The sequence below is a fragment of the Ahaetulla prasina genome, chromosome 2 (genome assembly GCF_028640845.1).
Source record: "Ahaetulla prasina isolate Xishuangbanna chromosome 2, ASM2864084v1, whole genome shotgun sequence".
Lineage (NCBI taxonomy): Eukaryota > Metazoa > Chordata > Lepidosauria > Squamata > Colubridae > Ahaetulla > Ahaetulla prasina.
Genome location: NC_080540.1, coordinates 22156248 through 22176407, shown reverse-complemented (window position 1 = coordinate 22176407; position 20160 = coordinate 22156248). Strand labels below are relative to the sequence as shown.

Below are 20160 nucleotides of genomic sequence, written 5' to 3'. Positions count from 1 at the left end.
GAATTTGTACTTCAGTCAATGGCTGTTCTGTGGGGCGGGAGGGCGTTCCTGGTTCTTTTTTTTTTTTTAAACAGAGAAAAGAGGCGGTGCTATGCGTTATTTGCCTCTCTCCTGTAGGAACTACATCTCCCAGCAGGCACTGTGCCTCTTTCTATAGACGTCGCACGTTTTGTCTATCGTGCAGCAGATGCTTCCGGGCTAGCCGCCGCGCGCTCGGGATGTTCGGGCTTAGCCTCCGCCGCGCGGTTCGCGCGCGCGGAAGGCTGCGCGCGCATTTCAGCACCCCGCCGGCTTGGTAAGCAAAATCGGTCAGTTGCCATTAGCATTTTCACTCGCTCGCCTTCTTCTACCGAGGCTTCTGTCGGTGCGGTGCGTGACAGGCAGAAGCTCCACAGGCAGGACTCCTGCCGGCAAGAGATGAAGGGAGGGATGAACTATAGGTAGTCCTCGAGTTACCAGCGCAATTGAGCCCGAAACTGATGTTGCTAAGTGAAACAGTTGCTAAGTGAGATTTGCCCCCATTTTACGATTTTCCTTGCCACATTCGTTAAGTGAATCACTGCAGTTCTTGAATTAGTAACACAGTTGTTTAAATGAATCTGGTTTCCCCATTGACTGTGCTTGTCAGAAGGTCGCAAAAGGGGGAATCGCAGGACTCCGGGTCACTGCAACCATCATAAATGTGAGTCAGTTGCCAACCATCCAAATGGAACTCATGGGACCATGCGGATGCTGCAACGGTCGTAAGGGAGAAAAATGGTCATGAGTCACTTTTTTCAGTGCCGTTGTAACTTTGAACGGTCACTAAATGAACCGTTGTAAGCCGAGGACTAACTGTACGCTTCTTCAGTGGCTTGCATCCCTTGCCTGCATTTCTCACAAAGAGAGATGCATGCAGACACCTCCAAAATGGCTGGAAGTTCTATAAGAGAAAAAGTAGCTGAGAGACCATTCAAACCAGCTATCCTTTGGGTTTTGACTGGAATTGTTTATTGCACCAACCTTGTTCAGCATTTACATCGAAGTTTGTCAAACTTGGTAGCTTGAAGAGGTGTGGACTTTAGTTCCCAGAATTCCCCAGCTAGCTATGTGGGGAATTTGGAAGTTGAAGTCCACACATCTTCAAGCTACCATGGTTGAGAAACATTGATGTGCAGGATAGTTTTTTCTTTCTCTGGGTTTATAAATGGGAAGCTATTTACCTTGAGTGACTTTTTTCTGCCTCTCCAAATAAATTCATGAATGAAATCGATGGAAATTGAGCAAGGAAAGTACGGCTGTAGTTGTATTTCAATGTATTTCTAAGAAAATTTGAAATGAGAGTGACTGTTTCATTTATATACAGCCCACTCTTATTACCTGGTTTGAAATTGAAGAGAGAATAACAAATCCATATGGATTTACATAAGCTTCCACTTCTAAGCATGGATATTTCTAAAACTTGATCATTCAACAGATATAGAAAGCTCTTTTTCAGCCATGCTGCATATAAAACACCTAGCTGCCCCGTGAGAATTTCGAGACGGACGAAGTCAATGATGCTAACTTTAGTTTCTAAATTAGTATGGAATGATCCATTAAAGTAGTTCTCATTCATTTATTGTATTCACATTAAAACATTTCTTCTCCCTGGTAATCCGTGGTGGCACAGTGTTTAGAATGCAGTATTGCAGCCTAATTCATTGCTGGCTGCCCGCAGTTCGAAACTCACAGGCTCAAGGTTGACTCAACTGTCCATCCTTCTGAGGTCGGTAAAATGAGGACCCAGATTGTTGGGGGCAATAGACTGACTCTGTAAACTGCTGAAAAGCCCTGTGAAACGGTATATAAGTCTAAGGGGTATCAAACTCAAGGCCCGCGGGCAGAATCTGGCCCGTGGGGTTGCCCTGGAAATGAGCATGCAAGAACGGACAGAAAAGGAGAAAGGGAAAGAGGAAAGACAAAAAAAAAAAGATGGGAAGAGAGGAAGAGAGCAAGGGAGAAAAAATAAGGAAAGAGAAAAGAGAAGGAAGGAAGGAAGGAAGGAAGGAAGAAGGGAAGGAAGGAAGGAGAGTATAATGAGAGTGAGGGAGGGTCTGAGGCAGTGGTAGGTCTCACAATTTTTTACTACCAGTTCTGTGGGTGTGGCTTGATGAGCAAGGCATGGCTTGGTGGGTGTGGCAGGGGAAAGATACTGTAAAATCTCCATTCCCACCCCACTCCAGGGGAAGATTATTGCAAAATTCTCATTTCCTCCTGATCAGCTGGGACTTGGGAGGCAGAGAGTAGATGGGGGCAGGACCAGTCAGAATTTTTACTACCGGTTCTCCAAACTACTCAAAATTTCTGCTGCCGGTTCTCCAGAACTGATCAGAACCTGCTGAAACCCACCTCTGGTCTGAGGGAAGTCCTGCCTTAGCACTTGGCCACCACAGGTGCCCCCGACACGAGTTATGTCGAGCTGCCCATCCCAGCTCCCTGAGGTCAAACACAACCCTGATGTGGCCCTCAATGAAATTGAGTTTGACACCTAAGTGCTATTGCTATCCATTCACTTGATCTCTTATGTACAATGAAGGAAGTAGTGGTGGTTTGGATGTTGCTGCTCAGCAGTTCCAAACACTCACTGCTATACAGCAACATCTAGACTTCCACAGGTTTCCCCCTCATTACATTTTGTGAATCTTTTGATGAGCATAATTCCAGTCATTAACTGCCAAGAATATCTAGTGGTGGTAAATGTATTCATCTATAACAAAGAAACAATTACTGGGAAAAAAAGAATTAATATGAAAATATTCACTAGAAATTGTATCAAAGAAATAAAATATTTAATATAATAATGGCTGCAAGAATATCATACGCACAAAATTGGAAAAAAGAAAATACACCAACAGAGGAAGAACTGATAAAGAAAATTTTAGATTGTGCCGAGATGGACAAATTAACAAAGAAAATTAAAGAAAAGGAAGATACAGAATATTATGCAATATGGAATAAATGGTACAACTGGCTGGAGATTAGAAATAGTGAACAATAACGAAAGGGGAGAAATCATAAGTGTAAAGTGTTTGTAAGATAATGTATAAAATATATAAAATCAATATTATGAGTGATAGGAATTTTAGAGTAATAAGGGATAATGGGACAAGAAGGATATAAATATTATAAAGGGAAATGGAAGAAAATGTAAATATTAGAGGATTACTGCTACAAAATAGTTGTAATAAGGGAATATATGTTATGTATTTTATGTTACATTGTGTTTGTGTTATAAATAAAAAAATTTTAAAAAATAATAATATGAAGATAGGAGCTGGCTTATAATACAAGTGTGTTTTTTAAAAACAATTTTCATTTGACTTAGGTATCATTTGCTGAACCTTAAAAAAGTAGACAAGTCAATGGGAAAAACCCCCAATAAAATAAGCTACTTGAAACCCTTAAAGCCACTGGAACCTGATTCGTTGTTGAAACTACTGAAAACATCTATAGTACATGCGGATGGTATGTGTCTTCTCTCATAATTCTTGAGCTAATGGTAAGGAACCCTACAGATGTTCTGAATTCAAATGCCTATCATCCTTGGTTAACTGCGCCAGTTGGGGTTTATGTAGACCCCAACAACATTTTGAAAGCCTGATTGATCATCCTTGTACCGGAACTTATGGGCAAACATTAAAACTGAATGGCAGGAAATTTGAACGGGCAGAAAAGTGTACAGAATCTTCATGCAATATCCCAAATTAATGCCCAACAACTAAGGAGCTGCAAGCTTTTGCCTTCACATCATTGGGTTTGTCCTTTTCTCAGAGAGATCTTCTTGGATCCATTAAGGGAACTGGAGCTTTATTGAGCCTTAATGTGCTACCATACCTGATTAGGAAGCTTTCTCTTGCTTGTGTTGTGGCCCACCAGCTGCCAGCAGAGCTGGCAACAGACTTGGATGAGGAGGAGGTTGGGGAGGAACTTGGGCCAGTGCTGGAGTCTGGGGAAGGCTCTGATGGATGCTCTGCGTCTGACGTCCAACATTTCCCAGCCACCGGAGAGGCAGTTGCCTTTAGAGGCCGATATGAGTGAGGAGAAGAACAGCTGGGGCCTGTTCCAGATGCACATATGCGCAGAGCAGTTAGATGAGGTGAGCAACGGAGGACAAGGAGTCGACTTGGGAAGCAAAGCACATGTGGACCCTGAATGACCTCTCTCTGGCTGGGGAATAAATAGAAGGAAAGGGGAGTGGTTGTCATAGGAGACAACAGTTAGTATTTCTGAAGATTTTGCTCATTGCGTTTAGTGCCACAAAGACTGCTAGCCAGAACTTAATTTGCAGCCTTTTGGCTGGGAGCTCACGGCCTTGCAATTATTGCAAGGAACTGATAAGGTCTGTTACTGCAGTTAACTCCCTGAAGGACTATTGCCTGGACTTTTGGTGGGTGAATGCAGTTAATTCACAAGAGAGGTTTTTTGTGACAAGGAGTCTGTTTCTTGCTTTTGCTAAGGCTGGGTCAGAACAGCTTGATGGAGCACAGATCTTTTTAAGACTTGGAAGGATATGAGCTGATTCTGTAAACCGCTTAGAGAGGGCAGAAAAAGCACTGTGAAGCGATATATAAGTCTAAGTGCTATTGCTATTGTTAGGTGCTAGTTTTGTCATTCATAGACATTTGCAATGGGATCCTTTCCGCTAATACAGGTAGTCCTCATTTAGCATCATTCACAGTTACCACAGTGATGAAAAAGTAACTTTACGACCAAGCATTGCATTTATGACCTTCCTAGAACTGTAAAGCAGAGAAAATTGAAGTAAAATCATTAGCACAATTGTGGTTTCACTAAGTGATTGTTTTGCTTAACAAGAAATTTGTGCTTGCTTAAGAAACAATTTGTGATTGTTAAATAAGGACTACCTATGTGGGAAACTGGTAGATTACAACTTGAGTCATTTTGTACATTTTTCAAATGTGTACGTATTCTCTCTCTCTCCTTCCCCTGAATTTAAAAGAAAATGGGAAGAAAGGAATGAACATGGGAACTGTGAAGTATAATAAGATAGCCAATCCCCCAAAGCCAACCCCAGCCCCCATAACCTGTGACTTTTAAAATCCCACCAAAACGTTGTTTTGAATTATGGAGCAGTCTGTTAGCCTGTTCTGGAATTGTTTTGAACTCATTGCCACTTTCAATTTTGTATTTCAGGTACTCTTGTGGCCATTAACAAACCTTGTGGTATCCCTGTATCAGGTATGCGGTCCTGTGATTGAATGGGGTATGGCACAGATGCCTTGGATACTTTTCTTATAAATGAAACAATGAAACATTCTTTATAAATCAGTGAAAGTATTTTCATATTGGCTCTGTTAGCACTCTACTCCAAATAATTTAGGAGAAATGAAGATAACAGCAGAGGTGGGTTTTAGCAGGTTCCAACCAGTTCCGGAGAACCGGTAGCGGAAATTTTGAGTAGTTCGGAGAACCGGTAGTAAAAATTCTGACTGGCCCCGCCCTCATCTGCCTCCCAAGTCCCAGCTGATCGGGAAGAAATGGGGATTTTTTAATAACTGTCCCCTGGAGTGGGGAGGGAATGGAGATTTTACAGTATCCTTCCCCTGCAATGCCCACCAAGCCACGTCCACCAAGCCACACCCACAGAACCGGTAGTAAAAAAATTTAAACCTACCACTGGATAACAGGTGTTCTCTTAAAAATAAATTAGGAACTGATATCAATTTTAATCTGGAGGACAAGCAGACCTCCAGTGATAAGGGGAAATGATATCTTACAAGTGAAGGAGTGGTACATAAGATTTGGTTGGAATGTGTGCCATTGAGAGGCTCTCTCTTCCTCCAATAGGCAAGCCAGAAGACCTGACTTTGCAATCTGTTCTGCCACAGCTAAGCCAGAATCTAAATCTCCCACAAGATCTCCAGGTGATCAAAGCTCCAGAAAAGTAAGTAGCTGAATCCTAGTTCTAGGGGGAAATGTAAACGTGATAGACAAAAGTTATATCATGATATCATGATTTAATATATGTACATGCTGCTTATCTTCCATCATCTAGCCTGCTTGATTTTAAAAACGATGTTGCTTCTTCGTAGGCCATCATATGATGCCCTTAATCGGGTCTCCAACCTTGGCAACTTTAAAACTTGGGGACTTCAACTCCCAGAATTTCCCAGTCAGCATGGAAACTGGTGTTTACTTCTGTTTTCCAGCCAAAAAAAAAATGCCCAGTAGAAACAGTGGGTTAATAACCATCACATTTGCTTAATGCCCATTGCATTTACTTACTGACTTCCACAACAAAGGTCATAAAATTGGGTATGTCACTTGGTGACCTGCTTAATGATCATCCCAACATACCGAATTTTTCGGACTATAAGACGCACCTAAATTTAGAAGAGGAAAACAACAAAAAAAAAGTTTTTGGCCTACCTTTTTTCGGGCCTTTTCCAGTCTTTTTTCGGCCTGTTTCCGGGGCTTTTTTTGCCCCATTTTCAAGGCTCTTTTCAGCCAGTTTTTTCCGGCTTTTTTCAGCCTGTTTTTGGAGCATTTTTGGGCCCATTTTCAAGGCTTTTGGGGGGCTGTTTTCAAGGCTTTTCTGTCCTTTTTTTTTTTTTGATAAAAGCCCTGAAAACGGGCCAAAAAATCCTCAAAAATGGCCCCAAAATCCTCAAAATGGGTTGAAAAAACTCTGAAAACAGGCCCCAAAGCCCCCAAAACAGCCCAAAAAAAAGCCTCAAAAGCCGGCTGAAAAGAGCCTCAAGAATGGGCCAAAAAAGCCTAAAAACAGGGCATGCGGAGCCCAAAAAATGGCTGGTGGGTGTGTGGGGCTTTGGCAATATTCGGTCTATAAGTCACACAGACATTTTCGCCCCCTTTTGGGAGACAAAAAAATGTGTCTTATCAGCTGAAAAATATGGTAATTAGGGCTTAATTGGTTATAAGTCAAGAACTACCTGTAGTTTGTCTGATTTGGTTAGTATATTCAAGCCAATTATATGATTATCCAGGATTATGGGTTAAGCCAGCCATGGCTTATGATATGATGTAAACTTAAGCTGCATTTTAGAATGGAAAATGTCCAAAGCTTTGATCCCATTATTTCTGTAAATTAGTTGAGTGGTCTCAAACTAATCCTTCGTTTCTCCATTCAATGAGTTTTATTAATAGCTCCTGTTAAAGAATGGACGGATATTTTTTAAAGATAAAATTTTATAGGGAAGGTTCTGGACTTGTTCTGCTTTCAAGCTGCCCAAACACCACTCGATATCTCCAAGATTTTTACAGTCAGCGCAAGAGGAAAAAGCTTCCAGTTGCTACTTACTGGTGAGAAAATATTTTCTATTGTTTTTCTTTTAGGGGATAAATGGGAAAGTATGGGATCATTAGTTTCCTCAGTTGAAAATTTTGCAATCCAAGTATCTGGAGAGCATCTCTTAAGGAAAGCTTTTCCTAAAGGAATAATTTTTTTTCATGCACTTTCCCTATTGTTTTCAAAGCATTGCCTGATATCCTTCTCTTTGCAGTGCTGTTACTACCAGGACTCCAGTAGCTACGGAAGGAGAAATTCATACAGGCCTCAAGATGGTGGACATCGATGGCTTTGATGTGGTAAGGGCAGGGGGGTATGGATGGAGGAGTTTTAGATTGTGGTTCTGGAAGGCTTGTAGCTGCTATTCTGGACAAGAAGGCTGACAGATTCAGAAAAATCCCAGTATTGCCAATCTGGAATTGCACTCTCTGCCATGAGCACAGATTTAGTTAGGTGATGTGGGAGAAGAGCAAGCAGAGCTAGGGAGGGCGGACTTTAATGCTTCATTGCCTTATGCCTCCCTTATGCCTCCCACCGACCCGTACGCTCACACAGAGAGGGTCTTCTCAGGGTGCCGTCCGCCAAGCAATGTCGGCTGGCAGCCCCCAGGGGAAGGGCCTTCTCTGTGGGAGCTCCTACCCTTTGGAACGAACTTCCCCCTGGTTTGCGCCAATTACCCGACCTTAGGACCTTTCGCCGTGAGCTGAAAACTCATTTGTTTATTCAAGCGGGACTGGCTTAAATTTTTAATTCTAAACTATTAATTCTAAATAATTTTAATTGGGGTTATTATTTATAAATTTTAAGGGTTTTTAAATTTGATTGTCTTAATTTCGGCCATTATGGATTATGTTTGTTTTAAGTTCTTGTTTTAATTGTACATTGTGTTGTTTTTATACTTTGGCTGTACACCGCCCTGAGTCCTTCGGGAGAAGGGCGGTATAAAAATCTAAATAAATAAATAAATTAGTTTGGAATCCTTGCATCACCACAAAAGATCCAAGTCTAGCCCCATTCCCCACACTCCCCCTGAATTGGTTGACTTGTTAAATTGGTGTCAGCACCAATTTAATGCTGACCGTTAGTTATTATTATTATTATTATTATTATTATTATTAAATTTTCTGTGCTGGGGCTTAACATATGGTCTTGACTCTGTGCTTGACTGGTGGTCTACTAGGTACTAATGCTGATATTTGTCTGGATTACAGGTGGTGCCAGTGGCTTCCCCTTCTCGTAAAAGCCTCCTAACCAAGGAGGTGAAAAAGACACTGTCGTACTACAAAGTGCTAGACTCAAAGGAGGGCTGTGCCCTGTTGCAGCTGCAGCCAGTGACAAGTGAGTTACAGTAGGGCAGAGGAGGCCTAAAGGGGCAACAACCCAAAGTGGGCAATTCAACTCTTCTGAAAAGTGGATTACGGATAGTCCTAGTTTAATGTCCATGCATTCAGTGACCATTAGAAGTTATAATACGCACCTATTTATCCAAGCGGGACTGGATTGAAATTTTATTGGGGTATTTATGTTTTAAGATTTTATATGGTTTTAAAATTTTGGCCACATTATAATATTTCTTTTTAACTTCTTTTTAATGTTTATATATTGAATTTTTACTTGGCTGTACACCGCCCTGAGTCCTCCGGGAGAAGGGCGGTATAAAAATCGAAATAAATAAATAAATAAATAAATAAATTAGTTTGGAATCCTTGCATCACCACAAAAGATCCAAGTCTAGCCCCATTCCCCACTCCCCCTGAATTTGTTGACTTGTTCAATTGGTGTCAGCACCAATTTAATGCTGACCGTTAGTTATTATTATTATTATTATTATTATTATTATTATTATTATTATTTATTTGATTTTTATACCGCCCTTCTCCCGAAGGACTCAGGGCGGTGTACAGGCAGAATAAAACGAACAGTACAAAATACAATTAAAATGCAATTTAAAAAACTTATTTAAATTAGCCTGAAAATTTAAAAATTTACCATACACTAAAAAACCCCATTTAAAATTAATAAAATTTGACATTTAAAATTCAATTTAAGCCAGCCCCGCACGGATAAAAAGGTGTGTCTTCAGTTCGCGGCGGAAAGTCCGAAGGTCAGGTATTTGGCGTAAACCAGGGGGAAGCTCGTTCCAGAGTGTGGGAGCCCCCACAGAGAAGGACCGTCCCCTGGGGGCCGCCAGCCGACATTGTTTGGCGGACGGCACCCTGAGAAGTCCCTCTCTGTGAGAGCGTACAGGTCGGTGGGAGGCATGTGGAACAGCAGGAATCTAGTTGACTAGATTCTTGTGTATGGGCTTGAATAATAAATTTTCTGTGCTGGGGCTTAACATATGGTCTTGACTCTGTGCTTGACTGGTGGTCTACTAGGTACTAATGCTGATATTTGTCTGGATTACAGGTAGTGCCAGTGGCTTCCCCTTCTCGTAAAAGCCTCCTAACCAAGGAGGTGAAAAAGACACTGTCGCACTACAAAGTGCTAGACTCAAAGGAGGGCTGTGCCCTGTTGCAGCTGCAGCCAGTGACAAGTGAGTTACAGTAGGGCAGAGGAGGCCTAAAGGGGCAACAACCCAAAGTGGGCCATTCAACTCTTCTGAAAAGTGGATTACGGATAGTCCTAGTTTAATGTCCATGCATTCAGTGACCATTAGAAGTTATAATACGCACCTATTTATCCAAGCGGGACTGGATTAAAAGTTTTACCTAATTTTAACTGGGGATTGTTATTAATTTTAGGTAATTGGAGTTTTAACATTTTAATTGTACATTGTGTTGTTTTTATACTTTGGCTGTACACCGCCCTGAGTCCTTCGGGAGAAGGGCGGTATAAAAATCTAAATAAATAAATAAATTAGTTTGGAATCCTTGCATCACCACAAAAGATCCAAGTCTAGCCCCATTCCCCACACTCCCCCTGAATTGGTTGACTTGTTAAATTGGTGTCAGCACCAATTTAATGCTGACCGTTAGTTGACTAGATTCTTGTGTATGGGCTTGAATAATAAATTTTCTGTGCTGGGGCTTAACATATGGTCTTGACTCTGTGCTTGACTGGTGGTCTACTAGGTACTAATGCTGATATTTGTCTGGATTACAGGTGGTGCCAGTGGCTTCCCCTTCTCGTAAAAGCCTCCTAACCAAGGAGGTGAAAAAGACACTGTCGTACTACAAAGTGCTAGACTCAAAGGAGGGCTGTGCCCTGTTGCAGCTGCAGCCAGTGACAAGTGAGTTACAGTAGGGCAGAGGAGGCCTAAAGGGGCAACAACCCAAAGTGGGCAATTCAACTCTTCTGAAAAGTGGATTACGGATAGTCCTAGTTTAATGTCCATGCATTCAGTGACCATTAGAAGTTATAATACGCACCTATTTATCCAAGCGGGACTGGATTGAAATTTTTAATTCTAAATAATTTTAAATTTTGGCCTATTTAAATAAGTTTTTTAATTAATGTTTTTACTTTGTATGATATTTGTATTTTATCGGGCTGTAAACTGCCTGAGTCCTTCGGGAGATAGGGCGATATAAAAATTTGATTAAATAAATAAATAAATAAATAAATAATGGTGCTGAATGAGAGATACTTAATAACTCTCTTAAAAAGTCCTCGTAATTGTGCTGCAGTCATATGATTGCTATTTGGGACCTCAGCAACAAGTTCGAAATTATGATTGTCATGTGAGGGTTGAGGTGGACCAGTTGCTTTCGTGGTGTGGAGACAATAATTTGGTCCTTACCACCAATAAGACCAAGGAGCTTATAGTGGATATATAGATCAGACCACCAGCCCTTGCTTATCAATGGAGACCGAGTGGAGCAAGTGGCCAGTTTTAAGTTTCTGGGTGTTATCAGAAAAGAGGACCTGACCTGAGGCACTCACATTGCAGCGCTGGTCAAAAGGGCCCAGCAGAAATTATATTACCTGAGACTTCTCAGGAAACAACAACTGAATGAAAACTACTGATGACCTTCTACCGCTGCACCATAGAGAGTATTTTAACTTACTGCACCTGTGTATGGTTTGCCAATTGCACAATGGCAGATAGGACAGCACTCCAGAGGGTTAACGTCATTGCCCAGAGGATTATTGGTTGCCCTCTCCCCTCTTTGGAAGAGCTTTATAGCTCCCGCTGCCTTAAGAAAGTTCAAAACATTCTTAAAGATCCATCTCATCCTGGGCACCCTTTTTTTGAACTATTACCATCTGGCAGACGGTACAGGATAATAAAAACAACAACAAATAGGCTGAAAAACAGCTTCTATCCCAGGGCAGTAACTATTGAATTCTACTTATAGTGCAATATTAATGCAATATCAGGGGTTTTCAATTCAATTGTATAGAATGTGAAGGATGTGTGTTTGTGTTTTATAATGTACACTGAAGATGGCATTTAATTCCATTGTACAAGGTGCAATGACAAAGTAAACTGCAATGTGATTGCTATTTTCTACCTTCCCTGCTGACTTTTGAGAAAAAAAAAGTCAGTAGAGAAGCCTGCAGGAGGTCACAGATAGCAATCATATGACTGGGATGCTGCGACCATACAGGTTTCATTTAATGGCAGCAACAGGAATTGCTGGATCAGCTGTTTTACGTTAGCACAGCCACATGATCATGTCCCTTATGATTACATTGCTTAGTGATTCAGTTCCCAGTCACAATTTCCAATCTTAGTCATTGAGTAAAGCGCTTGTTAAGCAAGACGCCCACATGACTTCTTTGCTCAGCAGCTGCAATCCCAGCATTCTGATTGCAGTCATTAAGCAGTCTCCTGCATTGTAAAGCAGATGGAGCAAAAGAGCTGCCTGCTGGGAGGAATTCAGTTCTGTATGAAGCTGAAATCCTGCTGGCAGGTAGCCCTTTCGCTCAAAATGTTCCTGCAACCCACTGATAGACTTTCCCTCCTTTGGTGCACAGAGAGGAAATCCTTCGATGGGCTGCAGGAACATAGCTGAAATCTTCAGGATTTTTTCTCCCCTCAATGCATGGAGGAGAAATTCTTCAGCTGGCGGATTTCAGCTCAGTTCCTTGTAGCCCACAGAAGGATTTCAGTTCACCCCATCCACTCTGCTTGCAATCTTCCCTGCCTCCCGAGGCCACATGATTGCAGGGTCCTTGGCAACTGGTTGTAAATGAGAGCTGGTTGCCAAGCAACAGAAATTGGTCACATGACCACAAGGTGGGGAGTAACATTCTATGATGCCTGGAAGGGCTTTATGGACTGTAAAACATCTTTTTGTGAGGCCATCATAATCTTGAACAGTCATTAAATAGCCAGTTGTAAGTCTGTAATACCTATTATCTATTTTTCTTGTCAAACCGCATGCATTAAACTTTTACAGCATGCAGTTTAGCATTTAAAAAAAGGATCAGGTTGTGATTCTCTTGGTTGTAGAGAAACTATTATTTTTACTTGATTTTCCACAAACGGAATAGAATTTGACAGTATCCTCATTTACTGTACTTTTTGGTGTATAAGATGCACTTTCCCCCCACCCTAAAAGAGGGTGCGTATTATACACCAAATACAGCCATTTTTGGCCTCCCAAAACCTGGCCCTGCATGTCCCATTTTTGCAAAAAATGGGCCTGTTTTTCGCAAAAATGGGATGCGGAGAGGGTTTGGGAGGCCTGCAGAGTGCTCCTGGGGGCTGGGGGGGGGCAAAAATGCGATGTGGGGGGTTGGAAGGGCAAAATGGGATGCGGAGAGGGTTTGGGAGGCCTGCAAAGTGCTTCTGGGGCTGGGGAGGACAAAAATGTGATGGGGGAGGTTGGGAAGCCAAAATGGGATGGGCAGAGGGTTTGGGAGGCCTGCAAAGTGCTCTTGGGGGCTGGGGAGGGCAAAAAGCAATGCATGGGGGTTTGGGAGGCCAAAACAGGCCTGTTTTTGCAAAATGGGATGCGAGAGGATTTGGAGCCTGCACAGTGCTCCTGGAGTACGGGAGGGCAAAACGTGACATGGGGGTGGGTTGGGAGGCCAAAAATGGGCCTGTTTTCCACAAAAACGGGATGTGCAGAGCATTTGGGAGGCCTGCAAAAAACCTGTTTTTGGCCTCCCAAACCCCCGGGAGCACTCTGCAGGCCTCCCAAACCCTCTGCGCATCCTGTTTTTGTGCAAAACGGGCCAGTTTTTCACAAAAATGGGACTCACAGAGGGTTTGGGAAGCCTGCAGAGTGCTCCTGGGGGCCGGGGAGGGCAAAAACTTTTTTTTTCATGTTTTCCTCTTTGAAAACTTGGTGTGTCTTATACTCCAGTGCGTCTTATAGTCCAAAAAATATGGTATATAGAGGATGGGGCTTCTCTGGCAAGTTGACTGTTATCCTGTACCGCTTAGTTTCTGTTATCTGTCTTTCATTTTAATGCTCTTTCTTCGCCCTTTCTCTTACAACTCCACCCCAAATGACCTGCTCTTACTCTTCCTGTGTTTTTTTCCATGTTCCATTACTTTGTAGTTTCTCTCCTTAGTTCCAAACACTTTGCAAAATGGGAGGAAAAAAAAAACATTGGCCTTTCGAGTCCTTTTTTCTCACGGTGTAGATTATATTTTTGGGCAGAGGATTGGGAGAGAGTGAGGAAGCGTTATTGTTTTTATTTTATTTTATTTTTGGATGTTGTGTGTAGACTCTCTTATACAAAAGCTTAGCAGCTCATGCCAAACCATTGGAGCTGGAGCTGATGTTTCTTACTAGGGATAGCCAGCTCTAGGTGTCATTCTTCTTTTCTTGTGTTCTCTGTGGCAGCTTTCCGGAACCAGATGCAGGTACACCTGACCCTGATCCTGAGCCCTGTGCTAGGAGATCATGTGTATTCTTCTCGGGTGGGAACAGTTCTTGGAGAACCTTTTCTCTTGCCTGCTGAGGAGAGTCCACCTCGGACACAGGTATGAAATTGCAAAGTGGAAGCTGATCCTTCTATAGTCCGAGATATGTAGAGACATTCTATGCAGGTAGTCCTCGACATACGGCCGTAATGGAGCCTGTGCCCCTTACAGTGGTTTGATGGGACGGTCATCAAAAGTGGGAATTGTGACCGACCCGATTTTATGAAATTTTATAGTGGTTAAGCAAATCAACATGGTTAAGTGAATCCAAGCTCTTTCAGCGAACCAATAGTTTGCTATGTGTAGTTTTGCCAAAAGTCAGACGCAAGTCCTGGGTTTTGACAAAACCACCATGACACAGTGTCGCATGACTGTGGGACATTGCAAACGCCGTTCATGTGATTGCATTTTGGTTCTTTGGCAACCAGCTTACCTAATGACTCTTTGCAGCATCCCGCAGTGGCATAACCACAGTTTTTGACATCTATGGAGATTCTCGGTCATCCAGGTCATGGTTGTCCCAAAGGTGCTTTTTCAAAAGGCAACTGGACTTTGTTTTTCAGCCAGAACTGAAGAAGCTTCTTGGATGAGAAGCAAAATGTCTTCAAGGAAAAACAAAGTCCAATTGCCTTTTGGGACACAATTTTTAACGTTTTTAAAATTGGTTTCCAGCATTTACTTCTGTTTTCTGGCAAGAAAACACCCATTGGGTAAAATATATTCACTTAACAGTTGGGGGGGAAAAATCAGGTCCAGTCACATGATAGCCCACTTAATAACTGCAGTGACTTACGACCGTTAATTCTGGGCTCAGTTATGGTCGCAAGTCGAGAACCACCTGTAAAATAACGATTGCAAGTAGGTTGACATAGGAATTATTTATAATAGGATTCCTTCTCTTCTTCTCCCAACCTCTTGATAGGTTCTAGAGGAACATTTGATGCAAAAGCTCCGGTTACGGCAACAAGTGATGTTTCGCTTGCAGCTTCATCTCCACCTCCACCAACTTCTGCTCCCTGATGGTTGCTGTTCTTCCCGCACTCTATTGGTGGCCCCCCCTCCTCCTTTTTTCCTCCAGACACTTCGTAACCTTGGACTTAACCTGCCCCCTATGAGCAGCAAGCAGTGAAAAGATCTACAAAGCGTTTGTCTGGATCCATTCATTGCTGGCAGCCCAGTCAAGTGGATGCAGCTGCCGTTAAAATCTGGGTCCACCCAAAGAAAAGGTCCTGTCGTTTTGGAAGGAAGCTTCTGCTCCTTCTGGAAAGAGGCTCAGATATATATCATGTTCCTCCAGAGTTGCTTAAACAGGTGGCGTACAAATGACTGACAGTGAAAAAGTGCTTATCACAAAGTGTGAGCGGAAGGAAATTTCTAAGTAAAAACCTATTTTGTAACTACCGTATTTTTCGGATTATAAAACACACCTAAATTTAGAAGAGGAGAACAACAACAAAAAAGTTTTTGGCCTACCCTTTTTCAGGCCTTTTCCAGTCTTTTTTTGGCCTGTTTCTGGGGCTTTTTCCGACACATTTACAAGGCTTTTTTTTTTGCCCGTTTTGGGGGCTTTTTTTGGCCTGCTTTCAAGACTTGTTACAGCCCATTTTCAAGGCTTTTTGTGGCCCATTTTTGTGGCTTTTTGGCCCATTTTTGAGGCTTTTTTTGGTCCATTTTTGAGGCTTTTTTGGTCCTTTTTTTGGAAAAAAATGGCCCCCAAAATGGGTCGAAAAAAGCCTCAAAAACAGGCCCCAAAACCCCCCAAACTGGCCAAAAAAGCCTCAGAAAAGCCTCAAAAACAGGCCAAAAAAAGCTCCAAAAACGGGCTAAAAAGCACCCAAAATGGACCAAAAAAGTTTCAAAAACAGGCCAAAAACAGCCTCAAAAATGGGTCAAAAAAAGGCCTGAAAACAGGGCATACGGAGGCCAAAAAATTGGTTGGCAGGTGGGCAGGGCTTGAGCAATATTCGGTCTATAAGACACACAAACATTTCATCCCCTTTTGGGAGACAAAAAAATGCATCTTATAGTCCCAAAAATACGGTAGCTGGTATAATCTGGCTACAGAAGATATTTTAAGGAGGGCATTTTTGGTTGGTTGGGTTTTTTTTTAAAGTTGTTATACCCATGGAACTGGGTTTTTTTTTAGCCATCAATCTTTATGCCTGTGCATGGTAGTGTCACAGCAACCCAGACACTATTATTATTAGGATGTATGCATTCTTAATATCTAGATTGTATATTGTTGTGTGAAAGTAAATTGTACTTAATATTTTCTCTATATTAAGAAGCAATAAGCAGATTATATGTTGGTTTAGGACTGCTAGGTGGATAAGAAGGAGCTGAGCATCCAGCCAGAGAAAAATTAGGGGAATGTTCTTTTCCAACTATTTAGTTATCAAATGAGTTACCCTATTGAAAAATGCAAAGGAGAGCCCTGAATTTGCAGAACGATTTTGCCAATAAATTACTTCTTTGGCATATAGTACAGTAGGTGAGTTGCTGCTGATTCCAGAGATAATTATGTCTTGTTCTCAATTGTATGGAGCTCAGGGTTTTCATGTCAAAAAGTTATCTAATCCACTCTTAAATATTCTCAGAGTGACTTTTTCAGCCACTATTGGGCTGCATTGGTGGATTAAAAATAATAAAATTGAAAATAGTGTAATCATACAAGATGTCAGCATTTCATAAAACATTTTAATTAGTTTTCAGGATACAAATTACTTCAAAGTTGTCCTGGTGACTAAAATGGGCTCTGTTGATGTTGCTTGGATTAGATGTCATTTTTAAACACAAAAGGTAAATATTAATTAAGAGAGAGAGAGAGCAATAAAACACAGTTTATTTTTTCCAAGGCTTTTAATTATTAAATTTCAACTAATGATAAACAGCAAACGCTTCACCTAATCTTCCTCATCCTTTCACCTCTTTTTATCATTTCTGGACACATGCATTTAAGTGTTGAAGTTCTCATAAATTGAAAACAAGTACACATATTCAAACATGTGCCTATCCCTCGCAGCTGGCTTTTTTTAATTATTGTTCTGTGTGAATGGCCCTTTGTGATTTGAAAGTTTGCCTTCTGCTAACATGAAAGTTTTCTCGCCCTGTTTCGCAAGGGAGAAGCCTGATTAATTTGGAAATCACTTGATTCCTGTATGGACTTTGAACACAGACTGTTGTCAGGGCCAGAGGTTTATCTTCCTTTACAAAAGCTTTCCTCTGCAAAAACAATTGGAATCTTTGGCTACTAGTTGGTGAGAAAACTTTTAAAGTGAGATAGCCAGTACCTGGATATTTTTCACAAGCTTTGCCCATATGTGTACAGTAGTGGCCAAAATTGTGAAAACCTTTTGGGAACACAACTTTTGGGGGGAATTTCAAGATAACCATATTCCACTGCTGGAATGGCCTGGGAATAGCCCAGACCTTAACCCAATTGAAAATCTATGGAGCCAACTAAAGAAATTTGTTAGTCAGAAGTGACCCAGTGATAAAAACCAGTTAATAGAAGCAATCATTCAATCTTGGTTTCACAAAGATTTGGTTCACTCTATGGGAAGACGTTGTAAGGCCGTATTCATGCTAAAGGTTACCCAACTAAGTATTAACTGTTGTGTTAATTTTTGTATATCTCGTTTTTTCTATGGTGATAATTTTTGTATATCTCATTTTTTTCTACGTGTTTCACTTTTCTTCTTTATACTGTAACTGCTATTCTAATAGCAAATCCTTCATAAAATTTATTGCTTTACATTCTTGATTAAATTATCTTTCCATTGATATATAATTTTATAGTACTATTCCAAACAAAGTGGTGTTATTAGCTAGTTTTAGAAAATACACTTTTCCCAAAAGGTTTCCACAATTTTGGCAACTACTGTACACAGCTTATTCCAAACACCAACTTCTACCTATTCTCTTCCAAAGTTCTGCTACAACAAAGAATACAAGTTGTGTTCAGAAATGGGCAAGAAGCAGCAAATTATATGTGGTCTTAGGCCTGATGCAACTATTATATAAACGAGAGAATAAAGAAGAACTGAAATTTATCCTTTATAAAGCATCTGCAACATCTGGAAAAAGTATATATCAGTTATATGCATTTTTTGTTAGACTGAAGATCTAGAATATTTGAGTCCTGTAGAGACTAATGGATAAACCAGGAATTTAGGGAGCCAAAATACTGCTCCAAAATTTGGTTGGGTTCTGCAAGTATATGTGGTAATATTATTTTTAAAGTACCCTTATATCTCATATATACCAACGTAGAAGCCCACTTGCAGATGTCAACCCTTGAATTTTCAACTGAAACACCATGAAATACATCACGTGCAGATAAGCCAATTGTGAAAATTAAAACATACAAAAATTTTAAGAGTCAACTTATCTGCAGTATGGCTTATCGTAAGCGTGTACGGTAATGTTTTGGTGACTGCAGTCCAGAAAGTGGCTTAAATTATGAATTAGAATTTATATAATGTCTATGCCTTAAATCTGTTGACCTAATGTTGGAATCCAGTAACATCCAGAAGAGCATAGCTTCTCCATCCCTTATTTTGCATAAATGTAGGTGTTTGAGGAAGCAGTTCTGTTAGTTGTAAGAGTAATTCTGCAAAGAATGGTGAACATCTAAAAGTTACTTATGTTCTAAGGCAGTGTTTCCCAACCTTAGCAAGTTTAAGATGCATGGGCTTCAATTCCCAGAATTCTGGGAGTCAAAAGCTGAAAGGTTGAAAATCACTGATCTAAGGAAATTTCTATATGTAGAACATAGACAGTTCTATCTCACATGCAGTAAGAACTGCTATTGGAGAAAATATTATTACTAATGCTTGTTTCAGCTTCTGGTACTTTATATAAATGATTATCCTATTTTCTTCTTTTTGATAGCACTGAAAAAGGTTTTGACTTGTTTGCTTTAAATATTAAAACAGTTCTCCAAGGATTAGACTAGTAGATTACAAAAGTAAAATTTATTGCTTTACAAAGAATTTACAAACCACACTGTTACAAGACCTCAGTGTAAATATGTTAATAGTAAAATAAGGAAGATATATACTTGATTACCTAAAATACATATTTTATGGATTGTAATAAAATTTATAAATATATAAAATTTTTGGCATCCTATTGCATTCTTTCCCATTTTAAGAAAAATATTTTATGCATATTAATGGAAATCTGAAACACTGAAATTTAGCAGAGCTGGGGAAGAGAATATGACACAGGCTCCTTTTATGTATGGTTCCAGAGCTAATAGGAAATACACGGAATATATTTGAAATATATTTATACAGAAATAGCATGCTAGAATATGTGGGAAGTTCAAGCTAGTTTATTTAAGAAGCAGTCTTGTGCCAGAGTAAATTAGTCCATCTGATCTAGTGATTTCTAACCCTGGATCTTAAGTTGATGAGAGATTAGTGCTTGGAAACCTAAGCTTAGGAATCACCAAAGCCATGATTAAAACATTGTGGCTGTTAATATCTCACCAAGATCACAAGCAGAAGACTATACAAGTCCCATCTAAGGACATTTTGTAGACTGAATGGGTTCTGGAACTTTCTGAAAACAAAATGTGTACTTCATTATGATCAATTGGTTTCCTTTACTCAAGAGATGAATTTAATCTCTGAGAAAGTCCTTGGAAGACCCAGTACAAATATAGTTACAGCCATAGTCCAAGAGACCAGAGTAGGTTATGACCTTACCTCGACTCCAAGTCATTTCTCCATGCAAAAGCAATAAAAGGTGGAACTGAATAAGCTCTGGTTGTTATGAATTACTCCCCCCACCCCTCCAAAAAAAAAACCAAAAGGGGAAAATCCTCAAAATTCCATCTTTACATGCATTGCATTAAAATGTAACCATACTTTGCTTAATTATTTGCTGAAGACAAAGGTCAAAAGGTCCTATTAACCAAATTCTAAATAGGAAATGGGACCTCCAAAACTAGTCAGTCAAATAATACGTCCACCACCAAAAATCAAAATTAGCTAGTGGCTTAAAAGAAAGCAAACTTGCAATTATTTTTCTTCTA

The 20160-nt window shown here is 40.6% G+C and overlaps 1 protein-coding gene across 2 annotated transcripts; it reads left to right on the top strand.

Annotated features, from left to right (window-relative positions):
• The first annotated feature begins 172 nt into the window (after positions 1 to 172).
• On the top strand, positions 173 to 19499 carry RPUSD3 (RNA pseudouridine synthase D3). Of its 2 annotated transcripts, none has more exons than XM_058171409.1 (9): positions 173 to 295; positions 3347 to 3486; positions 5176 to 5220; positions 5830 to 5926; positions 7198 to 7305; positions 7506 to 7590; positions 9701 to 9827; positions 14038 to 14177; positions 15040 to 19499. In XM_058171409.1, exons 1-9 carry the CDS (start codon positions 219 to 221, stop codon positions 15244 to 15246), a joined length of 1026 nt encoding a protein of 341 aa, XP_058027392.1. In that variant the 5' UTR covers positions 173 to 218; the 3' UTR covers positions 15247 to 19499. The 2 variants fall into 2 exon arrangements, with proteins under 2 accessions (XP_058027392.1, XP_058027393.1); XM_058171410.1 differs by having other exon boundaries at positions 193 to 308.
• Positions 19500 to 20160: the final 661 nt, after the last annotated feature.